At 38.1% G+C, this 18,905-nt stretch overlaps 2 protein-coding genes across 10 annotated transcripts in view; one reads left to right on the top strand and one right to left on the bottom strand.

Annotated features, from left to right (window-relative positions):
* Nucleotides 1–7,363: 7,363 nt before the first annotated feature.
* On the bottom strand, nucleotides 7,364–16,328 carry abtb1 (ankyrin repeat and BTB (POZ) domain containing 1). 2 transcript variants are annotated; one of them, XM_034695038.1, is made up of 12 exons: nucleotides 16,057–16,328; nucleotides 14,045–14,107; nucleotides 13,903–13,958; nucleotides 13,634–13,778; nucleotides 13,329–13,488; nucleotides 13,145–13,190; nucleotides 11,352–11,468; nucleotides 11,113–11,225; nucleotides 10,929–11,027; nucleotides 10,640–10,807; nucleotides 8,856–9,056; nucleotides 7,364–8,399 (listed from the first exon to the last, which is right to left on the bottom strand). In XM_034695038.1, the coding sequence occupies exons 1-12, from the start codon at nucleotides 16,110–16,112 to the stop codon at nucleotides 8,193–8,195; spliced, it is 1,431 nt and encodes a 476-aa protein (XP_034550929.1). In that variant the 5' UTR covers nucleotides 16,113–16,328; the 3' UTR covers nucleotides 7,364–8,192. The 2 variants fall into 2 exon arrangements, with proteins under 2 accessions (XP_034550929.1, XP_034550930.1); XM_034695039.1 differs by lacking the exon at nucleotides 16,057–16,328 and adding an exon at nucleotides 14,910–14,928 and having other exon boundaries at nucleotides 8,193–8,399.
* LOC117821043 (intermediate filament protein ON3-like) overlaps nucleotides 15,666–18,905 on the top strand; it is a 17,834-nt gene continuing 14,594 nt past the window's right edge. For 3 of the 8 annotated variants that reach the window (XM_034695051.1, XM_034695049.1, XM_034695043.1), the window contains exon 1: nucleotides 18,538–18,686. The gene's annotated coding sequence lies outside the window, so the exon portion shown is untranslated. The other 5 variants (XM_034695047.1, XM_034695041.1, XM_034695050.1 and 2 more) reach the window with 3 other exon arrangements.

Genomic DNA, 18,905 nt, shown 5'->3' with positions numbered 1-18,905 from the left:
ATATATAATCATCAGGCACATTTTTATATTTTCAGATGGCTTTTATTTTGAAAATCCACCAGAATTCTGACTTTAATCTTAGAATTTTGACTTTAATCTCAGAATTCTGACTTTTCTTCTCAGAATTATAATAATAAAAAAAATAATTTGAACTTTTTTTTTAATGCAGTGGCCCCAATCCTCCTCCGTACCTTTCTAATCAAGATATTGGGAAATAATGACTTACTTAGTCAAGTCAAGTCAAGTCCCATTTATTTACAGAGAACATTTAAATGCAGCAGCTAACCCAAGTGCAGTACAATGCATAAAAAACCCAATGTATTAATGATAAGTAAATGGTAATGGTAAGAAAATATTGGCTATTATAATGCCATTCAATAAAACAAAGTAGTGGGTTGCCAAGTTGTGAAAAATCAAACTGGAAAGGTGCTTTATTGTATTAATGTCTTGAAACATTAGTGATTCATTAACAAAAGGCTAAAGTCTTCTGTTACATCTGTCATACATGTGTTTTCAACTCTTCTTAGCTACAATAGCAAGCACTAAAAGGCTAAACCACTGACTGTTTATTATTTCATTTATACAATCTATGTTCTGGACTAATTTAGTGAAATTGATTAAGTGACTCAATGTTAGCTTCATAGACACTTAGCACTAATAATGTGAGCATGCTGATGTTGGCATTTGGATTAGCTCCTCATGTTTAAAAAAAAGAGGGGGAAATGTTAAAGTAGGTTATTTACATAATACGCTGTATATGTAACACATCAATGTAAAATATTTTGTATCTCATCTAGTGCAGCCAAACAAATGAAAGGATATACTTTATGTCTAGAAGACTTGTGCATGAAGTTTACTGTAGTCAAAGGTGCTTTAGTGTAATTGCCTTATCCAGGAGCATGAGCCATGCCAAACAGATGGCACGGGCATGTGTTCAGAGCATCACTGTACTGCAAAGTGTTTCTCCCAGAGTATAAAGCCACTCTATAAAAGTGCTGTGTCATAAACTAAAGAGGAAGACATGTTGACTAATCTGAAGTTCAACAGTTTTTATGTTCATACTCTAATCCACAAATGAAACAAACTTTTCAATTTTGAATCACATCTCTCTGCAAAAAATACTCTCAACTCAAATTAAAGGGAATAGTAGATTGTTTTTGTTCCGTATTTTCATGCAGTGTGATCTTGTACCTCCCCTTTCCTGTTTAGGTAAAACAGTATCATCTAATGCCGTTCTTGTAAAGCAAAGTGTGCTTTAAAGCCAACAGGCCAGCCCCCTTGAGTTTCAGCATTTGTTTCTGACTGCAGAGAACAAAAGTTCTGTTCAGCAGGACGACTGCTTTCTGATGCCTTAGGGCCAAATGGCCAGGAAACAGGAAAGAAACGGGGGGAAAAAGACGCAAGTTTGGGTGCTTGTTGTTTGTAACTCAGACAAAAACCAACCTTGAATCTAAAGTAGTTGAACACACTTCTTGAATTTCCCCCTCAGGATCAATGAAGTACTTGTGATTGTGGTTCTGATTCTAGTCAGGAGAGAGGAACTTCATCTTATTTGTATCAAGTAAAAATAACAGGCACACCAAAAGAGAGATCACTGTAAGTCATAAACCAATATAACAACATTGTGATGAAACATTAATTCTCTGTTTAAACTCTCATAAGGCCATAGACAGGATGGGACAATGTCTTGTAAGCACTAAATTAAGTATCAACACTTTGATTGGGTTTATTTTCCCTTGGCTTCATTATGGCCTTAAGTCAAGAGAAAGCTCAACAGAGTCTTTCTCTACTTGGTTGTTCCTTCCTCAATGCACCAATAAGTGCCCTAAATGTACCTAATGGACCAATCAGGCTCCAACTTTGTGTCACCTGACTGCTGTGTGACTGAGATTCAGTGAGGAGTAGGAAAGCATGTCTCCCAATCTAAACCAATGATTAAAAGTTGATTGTTTTAATGAGTCATTGTATGAGACACTCATGTGAACACAACAATGTAGAGCATTTCATGTAATCCAGTTCAAATCTGTTTGGTTTAAATACAGCAACATGGCCTAGTGTTAATCACATAGGCCATGCTGCTGTATTCAACAAGGAGAAAATTACAATGATTAGGTAAAGGTTAATGTTGCTTTGTGAAATTACATCAATGACAGCAAAATGTATAAATAAATGAATTAATATCAGAAACTTGTACCTTTCAGTGAAGCTGAATTCTGTTGTGGACCTTAAACTGTGAATACCAGGGTCAAGATTTGTCATCATCACTGCCAGTGTGATGTATCAACTCTCAGAAGTCTACCTGATTGTTTACATTTGAGGAGTTCAGGGCAGAGGTTGTTGTCCTAGATGGATTTAGCCTGTCTTTTGTTAGAGGTCTGTCTAAGGACAGACCTGTCACATGGTAACAGTGTAATCCTGTCTCACATGCAGACGCTGCTTGGATCTATCTGCAGAGCTGGCCGTGTTCTCCACTGACAACCTTGTGACTCACCTCAGCCGCAGAATTACATTGCACTATAAACAAGATGGACACATGATGAAGGATAAAATTAACACCCAGGCATGTAATGGAACAATGAAAGCAGAAAACACGACTCGCGAGGTAGCAGGGGATGTAAGCCTTTTTTTCTGATTTGCGTACATATTGGCAAGAAACTCAGTTTTCTCAAGAGCCTACTGGTTTCCTCAAGCTGACGAATAAGACCACTGCTCGCTTGCTTGATTGAGTCCTGGCTGCTAAGACTTCAGGGCAGCACGTAAAGCTTAATCCCATATTACCGTGGCTATGTTAAGTGTAAGCATCTGACTGTCACACACTTCCAAGAGGAGCCTCCACGCCGAACAGGGAGATAAACAGAATTCCTGCTTGATAAGCTTGAGCTGCAATCAGTGTTTATGAAACTTCAGAGGCATCTTCCAGCCTGCTATGTGTGCACGACATGATGGTGGAACTGGGGGGGAAAGCAAATGGCTGCAGGGAGGCTCTCATTTCGAGACAATCCGATAAAGGGATCTTCTTGGCGGGAACCTATCGTTTAATTTAGTGCATGTGTTGCCTTCACTGTGCCATTGCTTACATAATGCCTGGCTGGGACAACACAACACTGGCCTAAGTCCTAGGTCAGCGTCATGACATGTAAATGCAGGCAGTCTATGGCACACAAATAGGGCTGAAACTACAGAATCATAAGTAGCATACAATATTGTTTTTTAATTCATACAATTTTACCCAATCCATGTAAAATTAGGGCGTAAAATGGATTGAGGGAGTCGGGGGAGAGAGAAAGCTCTTCAGGTCAGTCTCTGGCTAAGTACAGGCTTACCACTCTCTCCCTCTCTTGGGTGGTAATCCCTAGGTAATAGCAAATTAGGATATTGGCAGTGACAGCAGCAGTGAGTTATGTCTTCTGTCGCCTGGGAGGACATATCAATAGGCAGAGACAAGATCGCTAAAGTGCAGGTTTGTCTATCACAGAACACGAACAACAAAAATGTTGTTGTTAAACTTGACTCTAGAGGGAATAAATCAAGGCAGAAATGTATTAAATAATCTTGCAAGAATAAGAGATTTATCCTGATTCTTTTTTTCTTCTTTTCTTTTTCTTTTTAGGGAGCCTTTTTAACATCTGGCAAGGGACTATGTTTGTAAACTAGCCTTTTGGCTAATTCTGGCATATTTACAGAAGTGTTAATTAATATGCATGGTCTTTTTAAATGAAAAATAGATTAAATAAATAAAAAGTTTTTGAGTCTTTGCTCACTGATTGAACCACATTGTGAGAAACAGCTGCTAAACTTCAGATTTTAAATTTAAAGTATATGATCAAAGATGATAAATTACAGTGTAAGGCTACAAGCTGAGTGAACCAGGCCACAATATCAAGTAGTTCAGATTAGGTTAACCCTCAACAGCTATAACATTGAGAACCTGCCAAAGCTCCATTTCACTATATAATTAAAATGATGAATTGTTTAACAATCATACATCAACTCCTGGGCATTATTTTGGCATATTAAGTTCTTATATTTGGATGCTCTAAGTATGCACTTTGATTTGAGATTATAATTTAGGTACTAAACATGTTTTATTCTGTTGTATTAGAAACATACTAAATTGTGTAATGTAGGGGTTAATTACAATACGTTAATAAAAGCAACCAAAGAGGAAGGATGAATCAATGAGAAGGAAATACTTGAGAAACAAGAACAAGTATCCAACAAATTGAGTATATCTTACTCCAGCTGAGCTGAGATCTGCATCATCTTTAGGTTTAATCACCTGCAGCCCTTTCCATCTGTTCAAAATGTGATGAATCCTGCGTGTGAGCCATGTATAGAAGAACATCAAGGTTCCTGGAAAGAGAAGAAGACAGATGGTATGAATGACACAGCCCTGCATGTTGTGTACACGTCATCTGTACACGTCATCTGTGCAGCACCTGAAGTTAAAACTGATAATGACAGAGCAAAAGCTTAACTAGCAAAAAAACAAGACAGAAGTCAGCCGGTGTGGATGACCATAGAGATTTTTGGATCAGGAAGGAAAAGTTTTTCTGATATGAAACTGCAGTAATATAATCAGGTGTACACAAAATGTTCTTTTTTGCAAAATAATAAACAGAAAAAAAAGAGTCAGGTGTTTTTATTGCACTGCACATACACAAACCATCACCAAGCCAGTATATTAACCTTAATTGTAAGGAAGTAAACAGCAAAACAGAGAAAAGCTCTTTCTTTGATTGTTTGAAAGATTTCTGCCCTTGCAGATTTTCAGTATGAGGACACAGAAGTCACAGTGATGTCTCAATGAGTCATGCACTGGCATGACTCAAGAGCCAAGAGAATTTACCCTTTACTATCCTACCCAAGATGTTTTTTCTTCCAAACAGATGGAAATCATCAAGCAAAAAAAATGCTTTTTCGGGCAGTAGCAGACACATGACTGAAATATGAGTCATAACTTGGACAGAGGAAAAGATCAAATGTAAGTCCTCTGTCTTCCTCTGTAAACGGGATGGACATGCAATAAAAACATCTGAAACCAATATGATGATGAATGAACTTTGTGCCATAATAAATCAAAAGATAAAAAAATCCTGCTAACAGTGAATCACAATATAATTTAAAAAACAAACAGACGGTCAATTTGAAAAAAAGTTGGGATGAACAACCGGAGGCTTAAGCAACGCTCACCACAATGTGAAGCTACAGCAGTCACGGTAGTGCTTCGGGTAGTTTGTTAACACATTGTTGTTTAGTGTACTAGTTTTGCTAATTAGTGCCCAACACAAACAACAGCTGAGGATGATTGGATTTGCATGTGTTTGGGACTGAACAACATTATTGAACAATATGTTTATGTTTCACAGGATAACTGATCATTTATGGTGGCATAAGAGGGTACTCAGGGGATCATCAAAGACACCATGAATATCAACACCAAAATCCATAGAGATATAACAGAAATATTTCTGTTTTCAACCCTGTGGTGGTGCTAGAATTAAACTTGCTCCTTGAGGATCTCAGAATTAGGTAAGTGTTATCCTCTGTGTGCTATGCATTTACAATACTTGTTCCCATTTTCTTCAGTAGTAGTTGATATGTGGTCTCACAAAGTGATAACCAGAGCTACATTGCCATGTCTTATATTAATGTTGCTCAACTCTAACTGACCCTTAAAGTCAAATCTAGCTGGCTGTGCTTCCTACTAATCCAGTGCTCCCAGTTTTACTCTGTCCTGTTCTGAATACAGGCCAGTCGAGGTGTGGAAATGTTGAAAATGGAAACTTACAGGGGCCCCGTGGTGCTATCATAGAGTGGCTGGTTTCACTTGTAACACAGTCTCCATGGGAATTAGACAAAGTATTGAGAAAAATAAGTCCCCCCTGTACAGAGAATAATTAGACTATCCATTCACTCAGGCCACACATTTTGATGTCATTCCAAAAAAAATGGACTTTCCCTCCCAAGACTGACACTACACAGTCTTCCTTAGCAACAAATACAAAACATTTGTAAATGAAGCTTTCTGGGGTAATAACTAATTGTGCTGTTTACCCTTGCCTTTATCAACATGTAGCCTTTGGGGCGCTAGGCTTGAAGCCAAATGTTTTGTTGTCTAAAGGATGGCCTCAGTGTTTCAATTGAACCACGCTTTAATGTGTGCTAACAGCAGCTCTGCTGCACAATATACCCCCTGTTGAGATTTCAGCTCAATGTTCCAAACCTAAAGGAATTCACATTAAGGTGACATACAGCATCTCCTTTTTTCTTTCCTCTTTGAAATTAGAGTAATGTAGCCCATGGGGATGCCTGTTAGAAACACAAATTTAAATCAGTAACATGTACCAACAGTACCCCACTAAAGAGTCCACTGATACAACAGTGATTTGAGAAATGGACAAATGTCAAACAGCACTCCTCTCAGGGTCATGTATTCATGTCTTCAGAGACCTTGAAGAATGATTAATATATTTTAATTCAATCAAAGCTTGAACATTTGTATTTCAGTCCAAGAAACCGCAATTTGGTGAAAGAAAACTATAGGAACAAGCTATGAAGAAAACTCACCACTACCCTGGTGACGATAAGCTTAGAAATGGCGCCATCTTTAGGTGTCCATCGTAACATGTTCTTAAAATGTTAATTCATGGTTTGTTCATCTTATTCATTTACCTGCAGAATTGTATTCAGGGGGTGGAAAATAAAGCTAAAAGGGAAAAAAAAGTCTACAGCCACACTGGCAGTGGCTGTTGCGTGCTTCCATAGTTTCTTGAGCTCTGGTCATGAGCCATCTTTAGGCAAGCCAACATTATTATTCCTACTTTTTACAAAGACATATCATCCATGTTTTAAATATATGATATAATGATATATGGTTCAATGTAGCCAATTGCGAATCTGCTGTATTAGCAACTACAGTACATACATTGATGCTATTAAATATAGTCAAAGTTCAAAACTATCCTCAGAAAATTGTACATTCATAACTTATTTTAAAAGTCTTTATGTTTGCCTGTAGTGATGTGTGTGCATTTCACTGTTTATACTGGTGTGTAAATGTAAAAATAAATGGAGTTCATACAGTGCCACAGTAAAACTACTGTACAGCATAGTTCACAGTAAGGGTCAATATTTATAGCCTACCACTTGGTGGCGCTAAATTAAAGTCAATTGAACCTCACTGGCAAATTGAACATACAAGAAATATGTTGAAAAAGAAGACTGTTCCTTAGATTACAATTTAATTAAAAAAAACAAGACAAATTGGTTTTATTTTAAAACAAAAAGTGGATTTCATGACTGATCAAAATAAAACAAATATCTTTTAATTGTGTTGGTAGAACTGGATATTTCACGCAAACAGTTTTGAAAACGCTTTATTTTCTTGTGCACACACTAAGCAAAATAGACTTGCTTTCATACAGAGCAGCAGAGTATTTTTTTCCACAAAAGGTAGAGACATTTTAAAGAGGGATTTGAATTATGATTAGTGGTTGAGGAATGTTACATGTCAAACATTGAAATCAAGTTCTGGTATCATAGCTCATCATGTCCCTAATCAAAAGTTACTGGCTTTCTCGGCATGAAATATATCATAAAATCATACTCATGTAATTTCAAACAAAGGTTTGAATGCAATTTTTTTAAAATCTTTTTTAGACTTTTGAAGTAAACATCCAGTGTTTGTCTTTCAACTCTTAGTTGTAGAGTTTGTGTTAGTGCTTTCCATAGACTTATCAGTTTTTTTTTCAATCAGAACATGAAACTGCATGGAGTTTAATGTGATTGATAGTCATAAAATTGGTTGGGGTACATTTTTAAAAATAGCTGGTTCGACTGTATCGCAGGAAATAAAACTAAAAAAACACCTAAAACAGTTTAATGCATGTGGCCTTCTAAAGTATTCTGTTAAAAATCACAAACACCCTCATTTGCTCAAAACCAATATTTTGTCTCACAGTTAAGTCTCACTCAGAGACCCTTTTCACAGCCAACATAAAGATTTCTTTTTTTAAATATGCCCCATTAACATCTGAAGACCCTTTGAAAATATATATACTGTACAATATACTTCAAATAAAACAAAACCTAAAAACATACTAAGGCATATATTTATGTCACCTTCTTGAGCATCCATCTCAAGAACATTTAAACTCTGAGGCAACCACAAACCAGAACCTGCCAACTCCTTAGCAGTCAATATTAATGCTGCAGAGAAGCTCTTCCAAGGCCTCCAGTTTCTGATTGGCCTCCTCAATTTCGCTGTATGTCAGCACGTTGCTGGCAATGTGGTAGCGGATCTCATCTACAAGGGGCACAGAGTCAGTCTCGTGTCGCTCCTCCAGGGATGCAGCATCTTCTTGGACCATCTCAGCAAACTCGACCTGCTCCACCAGCTGTGATAGACAGGTTAGACAGGTACACAGGTGTGAAGTTAGTTAAATGTAGTTGACCAAAGTATCCCATACAGCCACTTCAGTTTCATCTTGCTTGAATAATGTGCACATACACCAAAAAATGAAAACAACTAGGTGCAGCTGCTCCAAGTCTGTATGATTAGCTAGGCATGCAGTGAGTTATGTCAGTGTTCTTATCCAGATCTCAGTGATATATTCAATAAATACATTTCTAAAAGCTGAATTATTGTTCTACGAAGGTGTCTGGAATCAGTTAATGCATCCAATGTATATTACGAACAGTATAAACACCAATACATCTATATATACAGTCGGGAAAGCCTAACTTTGGAATCTTGTGTGCACTTTAGCCCCCCTGCTGTCACATCCCATTCATTCACTTGTAATCGAGCCAAATCAAAGCCCCCTCTAGTGAGAACAGACTCAGAAACATACCTTATCAATTATCTTGGCCATGAACTGTGTGCATTGATCCTCCAGCCGAGAGAGACGGAAAAGCTTGGCCATCTTCCACATGTATAGAACGTTCTCCTCACATATGGTCTTAGCCAGAGTCTTCCCACAAATACGCTTCAGTCCAGGCAACAGATACATGTCGGCCACACACAGCACATCAAACACGTTCTCTGCTGATAGCTGCATGACATAAAACATATCCACTCAGTGACTTTAAAATACTCCAAGGAAACACACAGATGAACTGTTAACATAATAATAAAATAAAAGAAAGAACCCAGGTTTGATTATTATTCATTATTCTTAGATTATTAGTCATTTAGGGGATCCTGTGGGTGAGCTGGGCCTCATTGAGGTACCAGACAGAGGACAGTCATGCAAGTTTCACTAGAGCAGGAGAGATTCCATGATACCTGGTGGTATAGGTGTTTGAACTGTGAGCCCATGCCCACACACTTGGTAACAGCAGTATTTCAGGACCTTTCTTAACCACACAACAACAGCTCTTTTTTGGGACTCTCACTGACACAACCCTCGGTCTGAAAGATATGTTAACTTTATTCTTATACTATTATATTCTTATATGTATTAGCTCTTGAAGGGGACAACTGAGCGGAAATGCCATACTCTACAGCCATTACTGTGTCAGCCGAATATCGTTTAGCATTTGATGCTTAGAATTGTGTCAAAACTAAAATTCACAATATATCTGCCTACAGGGCAAAACTCCAGTTTACTCGAAAATCATGGATGCTAACACCCAATCCATGTGCTGCAGGTGAAGGAACAGGTATGTGTTGCGTCTGAAAAGGCGAAAAGGTGAAAAATGCTTCTCATTATAGGACACAATTACACAGACTTTTAAGTGTGGGGCAGACTTTCTTGTTGCATGTTGCAAAATTGGCCCTGTCTGTCATCTTTGATAGCCTAGCCTCTGGGCTGGCTCTCCGCCTGGTTTCTCAACAAAAGAGCTGAGCTGTCCAGCATGGCCTGGGGGTTCTTCACGTATTTACAACCCCAGTTAAAAAAAAACAAAAAACAACTCACACTTTGAGGCTAACAAAAGAACAGGAGTGCACATACTCACTCACCAATGCGTTATCAACTGTCTTTTCTTCCTTTCTGACTGTATTACAAGTGTTTTTGAATTCACAATCTTGTGTTAAATTTCAAACATCCTAAAAAATGTGCTAATTCATAATATAGTTCACATATTTTGTACAGTATGTCATACTTGTCGAGGATACAAACATGTTGTGGATTTAGAACTTTTTCAGTTGCCTCAAAAACCAAAACAATGAGGTAAATAAAGTCTCTGTGAGCTGGTTAAAAACTTCTGATTTAAACAATGCAGCTTTATCATCATTAACATGAACCACTGCGCTCACATAAGTGATGTCTTATGATCCACAGATGTATTATCAGATTACTGCTAAGAGAAAAAATGCTGTAACTGCTTTGAGTTTCAAGGTATAAATGATAATATTTTGTGTGGAATCCAACAGAGAAGGGGCTTAGGAAAGTTTGTATTATTCCAGCACATCCCAGTACCTAGAAATACTTGCTTTTGTTCATGTCTTTAGGCAGGAAACCAGTTTGTCCCTCTTAAATAAGCCTGTAAAGGCATATCTTCAAGTTTTTATTCCCTTTTTCTGGTATAGCTGGTAGACTGACAAGCAGCTGTTCTCGCTGAATGTAAACTACACAACCCAGTACAGAAAAGAAAATCACAAAAAAATCAAAGCCATAAGTCTCTCACTTACCTCTGCGTTATCTGTGTAGATGTAATACATGACATGGATAAATATTTCATGGGTAATGTTGTGCAAAGTTATCACTGGGGTGCTGGGATGAGACTGCAGCTGCTCTCCTTCACTGAAATGGTCCTCCAGTAAGGCTTTAAAGTAATCACTACGTCCGCAGAAAAACGCCTGCAGACACACAGTCATATGAAGATGAATAAAATGGGATTGGACAACTGTAGTGAGATCATTTGTGCAGACTGTAGGGGTCTTTTTAGGGATTAAAGAATGCTGTGTTACTTGTTTGTACCTTATGACACAAGAAATTGAAGTCATTGACTTTGAAGCATATATCAGGGTAAGTTGGGAAGCGGTCAACTCTGTTAAAGGGAAGTTCCCCAAATCCCACCTGTGTAGATTAAAAAGAACCATTCAGTGTAAATCATAAACTCATCATAGAAGCAGTTATGGTGTATTTGCATCCATGGCCTCACTCTCAGCTCAGTGGGAAGTGCACAATCTGCTAACTGAGCCATCTCCTCCTGAAGTTGACAGCTATGACAGTCCAGACTCAGGACCTTCACACAGACTCCTGGCTTGTTCGACACTTCAGTATGGGGGAGGACAGGGAATAAGAGACAAGACAGAAACATTAATCAGTCAAGTTTGAAAAACGTAATCCAAGCTTAGAAAAGTTTAATGAGGAAAGCATGAACTCAGAGCACTGTCTTACCAAATTCATAAACCTGTTTGCATTTATTCTCCAGCTCTTCTATGAGGTCTGTCATTTTGCACTGCTTGGCGAGTCGTCGGGAGTCCTCCACAAGGCCTATGTCAATATCCATCCGTCCTGTAACAATACAAAACATGGATAAGAAGTGAGGATCTCACAACCACTTATTTTACATCATATCAATACGCTCCATAACCTTACTGCATTTACAAAGGACGAGTGTTAGCATGTTGTTTAGTACACTATGAAAACACAGGATTACATTTAATGCATTCATTAAACTGGACTAAAATACCAGCTTCTCTTTCTGCACACACGATGTAGCATTCTACTTTCAAGGAATGGTTGAATATTTATCCTAATGTGCATCATCAAGCAATATTTTCCTTAAGTGTCTGCTTGCTGAAATAATCATGTGTTCATACTAGCTGTGAGGAGTTCACTCCTAACATGCTTCCAATGCAAGTTGATGGGCACAAAATCCAAAGTCCTTGCTTCATGCAAAACATGCACAGTTTCAGTAGAGGGACTGTAACACTAACTCTGTTTTGCACTGAAGCTATTGCAATTTATTTTTTATTTTATTTAACCTTTATCTAGGCAGATGAGAACCCAATGAGATCAAGGCCTCTTTTACAAGGGCGACCTGGCCAAGAGGTCAGCAGCACACGTCAAAATAAAGGGTTAGGATTAGATACGTTTTAACTTCTTCCTACTCCTTTTCGCACATGTAAAGTGAAATGTTTCAGTGTTTGCTAATGGAACTGATTGATTTTGTTTCTTTTGTATAACTATTTCTTCTTTTCTACTTGTTTTTTTCTATCTTACTTTTACATGATTGAAATAAAGACATAAAATCAAATCAAATCAAAAAATAAATAGTAAAGTCAAATAGAATGGAGCATATATACAGACAGTGTGTAGAAACAATCAATAATTTAAAAGTGCAACTAATTTGCAAAGAAAGTGCCATTCGTGAAAATATAACAGCATTTTTTAAAAACACAGGCACTGTTCTGTGGTCTGTCTGTTTTTTAAGATGGAGCCAAAGGCTTCAAGTAATAAACTTAATTTATCTAACTCACGTGATTGAACCAGCACGTTAGCTTTAGGTAATCCTGGAATGAGTTCTGCACATGGTGACGACTACCTTTTCTCCTTCATCCTGCTCACTGAAGCATGTTATTAAGGGGAGAACAGGCAAGTGCAAGCAGGAGGAGTGATTACTGGGTACCTTCATGTTGGATCCTTACTGCTTTGAGACAGGTAACATAAACCGAATACCATTTCTGTAAGGTACCCTAAAGTCAAAGTTAAGGTAAGAGGTAAATGTATTTAACAAATCATTTGCAGGCCTTTTTTCGTGGTCTGTTATTTTTCCAGCTTTTTTTTTTTTTTTTTTAAGTTATGTTCTTGGGCCTTTTTGCCTTTAATGATAGGACAGCTGAAGAGAGACAGGAAATGTGGAGTAGAGAGCGGGGGAGGACATGTAACAAATGGTCGACCGACCAGAAGTCGAACCAGCGACCTCTGCGACGCTAGGCCACCAGCGCCCCACAGGTATTCCATTTAATTATTTTTAAATTGTTCATGGATTCACTTATAAAAAGTGGTAAGGTTTGTTTATCCCATGAATATGAATTATTTTTGTTGGGGTTTCAAATGAATGCAGAACATTATCTTTGTTATGCGTACATTTTAAATTAATAATAAAGACAGAACTTCCAGATTAATCTTGCAACTGTTCAACTAGTGCAGTAGCCTAAATTTCCAAGCAGCCCTTACACACTCACCTGTATAGAAATATTGCAAGATGGCTCCAAAAGCTGCAGGGTTGATCTGTAATCAAAACTGCTTTATCAATGCATATATGAAAATAAAAAAAACATGCTTGTATAGTTTTAAATTAAATACTAATATGTAATAACAAATGCTGAACACACATGACAACAGAGAATTAAGAACATATTCATCTACCAAAGGGTGTTTGAGGGTGATCAAGGTCTTCCCTTTCCACTTGGTCTCAAACATTTCGGTGAAGTACTCCGAGCGTGCGCTGAGGATACATCGGTGGGCCGTAAATATTTGGCCATGGACCAGGAACTTGACGTCGCTGTACTGACCCTGCTCCAGTAACCTAAAGCAAAAACGCATTAAGGTTCAGATTACATGATGTGTTCCAGTTTACAAATTGTATGCTGTGTTTTTGCACTCTATCCTTCTCATTTTTCTATTCTTTTAATTTCAAACTACTAAAACACCAGGGGAGAAATAAACCTTACAAGTGCAGGAAGTAGTTGTAATCTCCTCTTTGCATGGCACGGACACTGACACACTTATAGTCTTTGATCAGGCGTCGGACAGAGTCATTCAGAGAGCCGTACATACATCGCTCACCATCAAAAGTGTTGGCTTCACACTTGGCACCTTAAAGTAAAGAAAAATGTTCATAATGCTGCACATGCCATTCTACATTTTGAACATAATTTGGATCAAATTACTTAAAATTATTAATATACAATAGAAGTAAACAGTGAAATTGCAGCCTTACCACTAGCCAACAGGTACTGGACCAGTTCCTCATGGCCACATAGACAGGCATAATACCTGAACAGAGAGTTCAGATTGTAAGGTATTAGGAATAAGATGCGGTTAGCCTGAGAGTTCAGACATCTTCACCAAACTGTACTTACAATGGGGTGCTGTCCCATTTATCTCTTACATTGAGGTCCACATCCCTCTGTTCCACAAGGTACCTGAAAGATAAAATGAAATACAAGACAGGTTACAGCGATACAATGGAGTCAAGACAAGAGTACCTTTAGGCATCTTTTTAATTTATTATGTGTGACTGCTTTGAGGCAGGTGACAAGGACATGGAGACAACAAAGTCCACCTAAAATTAATTTATGGTAAGAAACATTTGAAACATTAGAAATGGAAAAGCATAATTTATACTATTAGAGATGATGTGGAAAAAATCCATAAAATCTACCCTAATATCAGACTTGGCAGAATGTAAAAAATTCATAAACTTACATCAAGAATAGAAAAGCACTAGACCACCCCCCACCCCTTTCTCTTTTTCTTTGTAATTTCTATTTATTATTATTATTTATTTATCTTTGTTCCCTTTTTCTTGGACCGTGTAATTATTATTTTTTTGGTTGTTTTGAGTTTTTTTTTTTTCTATTGTTATGTGATTTTTAATTTAATCTATGTGACAATATGAAAAAAAATGCAAAGTACTTGAAAGTATAGTGATCTAGAAAGTTGAAATTGTTTTCCATGCAATGAATTCATAAAAAAATTGTGCCTTTAAAGCCCATAATAACTACAGTGTGTAGAAAATGTCACCAGTAGGTGCATCAAATTAATTGTCACACAGCTTCATGCATACAAACTTTAAGAATAACTAAGAATAACAATTTGGGAACTATAATATGCCTATTCCATCTTTCATCAGCACCATGAAAACACCGTAATGGTGTACACAGAGTATGTTTACATCTTTAAAAATAGATGTTTCAAATTTTAAGTTGGTCTGTATTGTATTACCTTAGCTTGAACAATAGCAGCTTTTACCACGGTGGCCCTGAAGGTAAAAAAAAAATGTACAAAAGATGAAACACTTTTACAAAGTTGGAGACAAATTTACATTTTGGAAAACATTTTTACATTTTATAAAACAAAATTACATCGGCAAAACACTTTTACCAAGGACAAAACAAATTTACATTTAAGGAAACAAATTTACAAAATAAAAAAAAACACATTTACAAGCGATGAGACAATTTTATTAACGACTTAACACTTTTACCATTTCTGAAACTAACTTACATTATTTTTTAACGGAAAGGGAATGTACTAAATACTGGAAGTGATCCGGTACCAAACGTCACTCCGTTTGGTTTCTCTCCATCCAAACAAACTAAATGACCCCTCACTCGATCACTCCCAGATCACTCCCGGTATTTTGCACATTCCCTTTCTTTAAAAATGAAATGTAAATTAGTTTCAGAAATGGTAAAAGAGTTCCGTCGTTCGTAAAATTGTCTCTAACTTTGTAAAAATGTTTCATCTTTTGTAAGTTTGTTTCCTTAAATGTAAATTTGTTTCCTTAAATGTAAATTTGTTTTGGCCTTGGTGAAAGTGTTTTGATTTTGTAATATTGTTTTCTTAAATGTAAAAATGTTTTCCAAAATGTAAATTTGTCTCCAACTTTGTATAAGTGTTTCATCTTTTGTCAGTTTGTTTTGTCCTTCAGGGCCACCGTAGTATTACCTTAGCTTTAACAATACCAGCTTTTACTCTGTCAGTAAGATATAGCTGTCTGTCCCTTTAAGCAGATGGCATGTTGAATATCAGTCTAAATGTAGAAGGGTGACATGCACAGGTAAATTAATCACCTACAAACATGTCAGGCTTGTGAAGTTAAGAGTCAGCATGATTACAGAACCTACTTTAAATTTGGAAAGTAAACAGCTGACCTACTAAATGTTAGCTGTAGTTACTGTCTGGGACATCCAAGCTAGTGTTAGCAACTCTGCTCCAAACATTACAGTTAGCTTGAGTCTGCAACATAAGTTCAGCCATGAATTCTATAAGGCAGGGAATTACTCCACAATGATAGGTAAGTTGAATTCTCTTTCAGCCTGCACACAGTCAACCGAGACATGTCAACATCAGCGGAGACGTCTGCTACCTGACTCTGCAAATGTCGCCCTTTCTGCAGCTAATAAACAAATCGTGCACATCCATGATCTCCGCGGTGTTTTCGGTCCTCTGTGATGCATTGAGACGGCCTGTCTATCGGACAGGTGGGCGATGGTTTAGTGAAGCTTCAGAGTTTGCACAATCGACGGTTAGGAGAGTTGGCTGCTGACACACCTTCCTGCAGTTGTTTACAAGCTGCTCGGCTGCTGCTCAGTGTTTTGGTCGACTGGTTCCAGTGATCACGTGACGAGTGTCTACTTCGCTTACGGCAGGGAATATCGCCAACTGCCGATTCTCCAAAAACAACACCCGACGTAAGGTTTTCTGCTGCAATAAAAAAAAATGTATGCAAAAAAAATGTATGCACCAATTTACTGTTACATCTCATGAGAATCATCCTCAAAGTGTAAGAAGAAACTATTGTCTTCGCATTTTTAACTGCAGCCATGAAACCTTTGTGCACTTTGTGAATATCTGCTCGCTGTAAAGTTCTAAAAGTCGGAGCTAACGTGAATGCTGCACACGTCAGCTTCTGTTTGGGTGTCAAACTAATTTCAGGTCAGGGACCACATACAGCCCAAGTTGATCTGAAGTGGGCCGGATCACCTTCATAGATCAGTGGCGGAACCAGACAGTTTTGACTTAGGTGGCCAAACTGGGGCACTGACTGTTAAAGGTGACATATTACGCTCTTTTTCATCATAATATATTGGTCTAAGAGGTCCCCAAAACATGTCTTTAAAGTTAATGCTCAAAAAAACACTTTGAAATCAGATTTTGGCAAGCCTGAAAACCCTTCTTCTTCAGCCCTGAGGGGTATACTATGGAGCGAGTTCAGCATATCCTAGATATCTTCTGATCCGGCTTCACTGAACCGGACAAAGGAGATCGCGCTAATCTGTCACGCGAAACTGGTTATCAACATGTTGAGTCAATCCAGAATTACCCTGAGCGCGCTCTCATGAACGGGGTGGAGAAGGCAACATGTGACCAATCACAGACGGACAGTCTGCCGTCAGTATATCCCCATGTTTTTCAAACACTGCACTGATATTAGAAAAATATGAAGAAATTAAACACATAATCCAAATTAACTTCAAGACAGCTGTGTTTGAAACACGAAGAAAGAACTGAGGGATCAGACAAAAACTGTTTGAATGCGCAAATTAAGTCTTATTTCTCATCTTAGTGCAGATATATCTGGCTATAATAACTCTTTTCATTCCCTGACAGTGATCTCTCTCTCTGATTGAATCTTGTGTGTGTGTGACAGTTTTAGACGTATTATTTCAGCTGCTGCCCTGACGGTATCAAACTCGGCGCTGTGGTTAAAGGACTAATACAAATGAGAACACGATTCAAAGAGATAAGCACGCGCAGTTTTATATTTAATGCAGTAAAACGATTTAATCTGAATAATCTGACTCCAGACTCTGTTTAAGTATGATGTCAGGAAAGATAATCAATAACTGTCATCAGTATTTTAAATATAAAATCATACAGGTAGACAAAGTGTCCTGCCCGTCTCTTCTCCACTGCTGGCTTGACCGCAGTTCTCCCCCTCCCCTCGCGATCAGCTCACAGAGCTCTGTGATGAGCGAGCTGATTGGTCAGTGGGCGGAGTTTACTACAAACTGATCTCTGATCCTGAGCATTACAGGTTAGGAGCATAGGTTAGGAGTTCAGCATGAGTAACCATGGTGATATACCCTGGTAAACAGTGAACCACCTTAGTACTGAAAATCCAGAGTTAACCTTGAAGTTACCTCGATAACCACAAATCCTGCTTCGTAGCAGAAGCCGGATTTGCGGTTATCGAGGTAACTTCAGGGCTTCAGGACTTTACTGGGACAGACCAGTAAAATAATAACAATAATCCATAAATAATGAAAACTCCAATCTCTGTGCTTTAGCGCAAGTACATTCTGTAAATGTTCACATTTAATAAACTATCTGTCTACAAAAACAGCTGTTGTATTTTTCGCTATGATGAGTCTCATAATGGGGCCAGATATTATATTCTTTAAGCCTTGAAACCTGCTGCGAACACACCAAGCACACAGGTTTCCAGTTCACCTGACAGAGTGAAATGAAAAACAGATAGATTATAATAATGAAGGAGGTAAAGTTGACTATTTGGACCCCTCAGTTCCAGCATGAACAGTTTGCTTGCTGGACAGTGTTGTGTGCAGGGGTGTAGTGCTAGTAGTGACGGTGCGCACCAGTGATGCATGCACATGTATGGTAAGCAGGCGCAAGATATGGGGCTCTTTTTAAAATTGGGGATCCACCACTCCTGCTGTGACAAGTTTACATACACGTACATTTTTGTGCTAATTGGATCAAGAAGTGCTCTAAAAATTCTTTAGGAATTTCAACCGGATTATGCAAACCCCCAGAGGACAGATTTTTAAAAAAGTAGATACTTTTATTGAAAAATTGCAGGTAATGCAATTTTTTCACTTTGCAGTGTCATCCTGTGGGCCTGATTGGAGCCTCTGGCAGGCCGGTTTTGGCTCCTGGGCCGTATGTGTGACACCCCTGTGTTAGTGGCTTGAAGATGTTGAAGATGTTATACCAGGGGTTCTCAAACTTTTTGGAGCCAGGGACCCCTTAAAGGTGAGAAAATTGTCCAAGGACCCCCTCATAATTGTAACACAGATTAAGCACATTAGTGATGTGTCATGATCAAAAGCTGCGGCTCTGAGAGCCGATGCTTTATAGTGAATCAGAAGAGCCAGCTCGCATCGAGAGAGAGCCGGCTCCCAGTTTTTTCCTTTTGCTGCCTAGCTCTCAGTGCTGAGCCCCAGCTATGCTCACAGCAGAACTTTGTTTTGA

Source organism: Notolabrus celidotus, chromosome 11 (assembly GCF_009762535.1).
Source record: "Notolabrus celidotus isolate fNotCel1 chromosome 11, fNotCel1.pri, whole genome shotgun sequence".
NCBI lineage: Eukaryota > Metazoa > Chordata > Actinopteri > Labriformes > Labridae > Notolabrus > Notolabrus celidotus.
The sequence above is the reverse complement of the archived record's forward strand: the minus strand, read 5'-3'. Positions and strand labels throughout refer to the sequence as shown.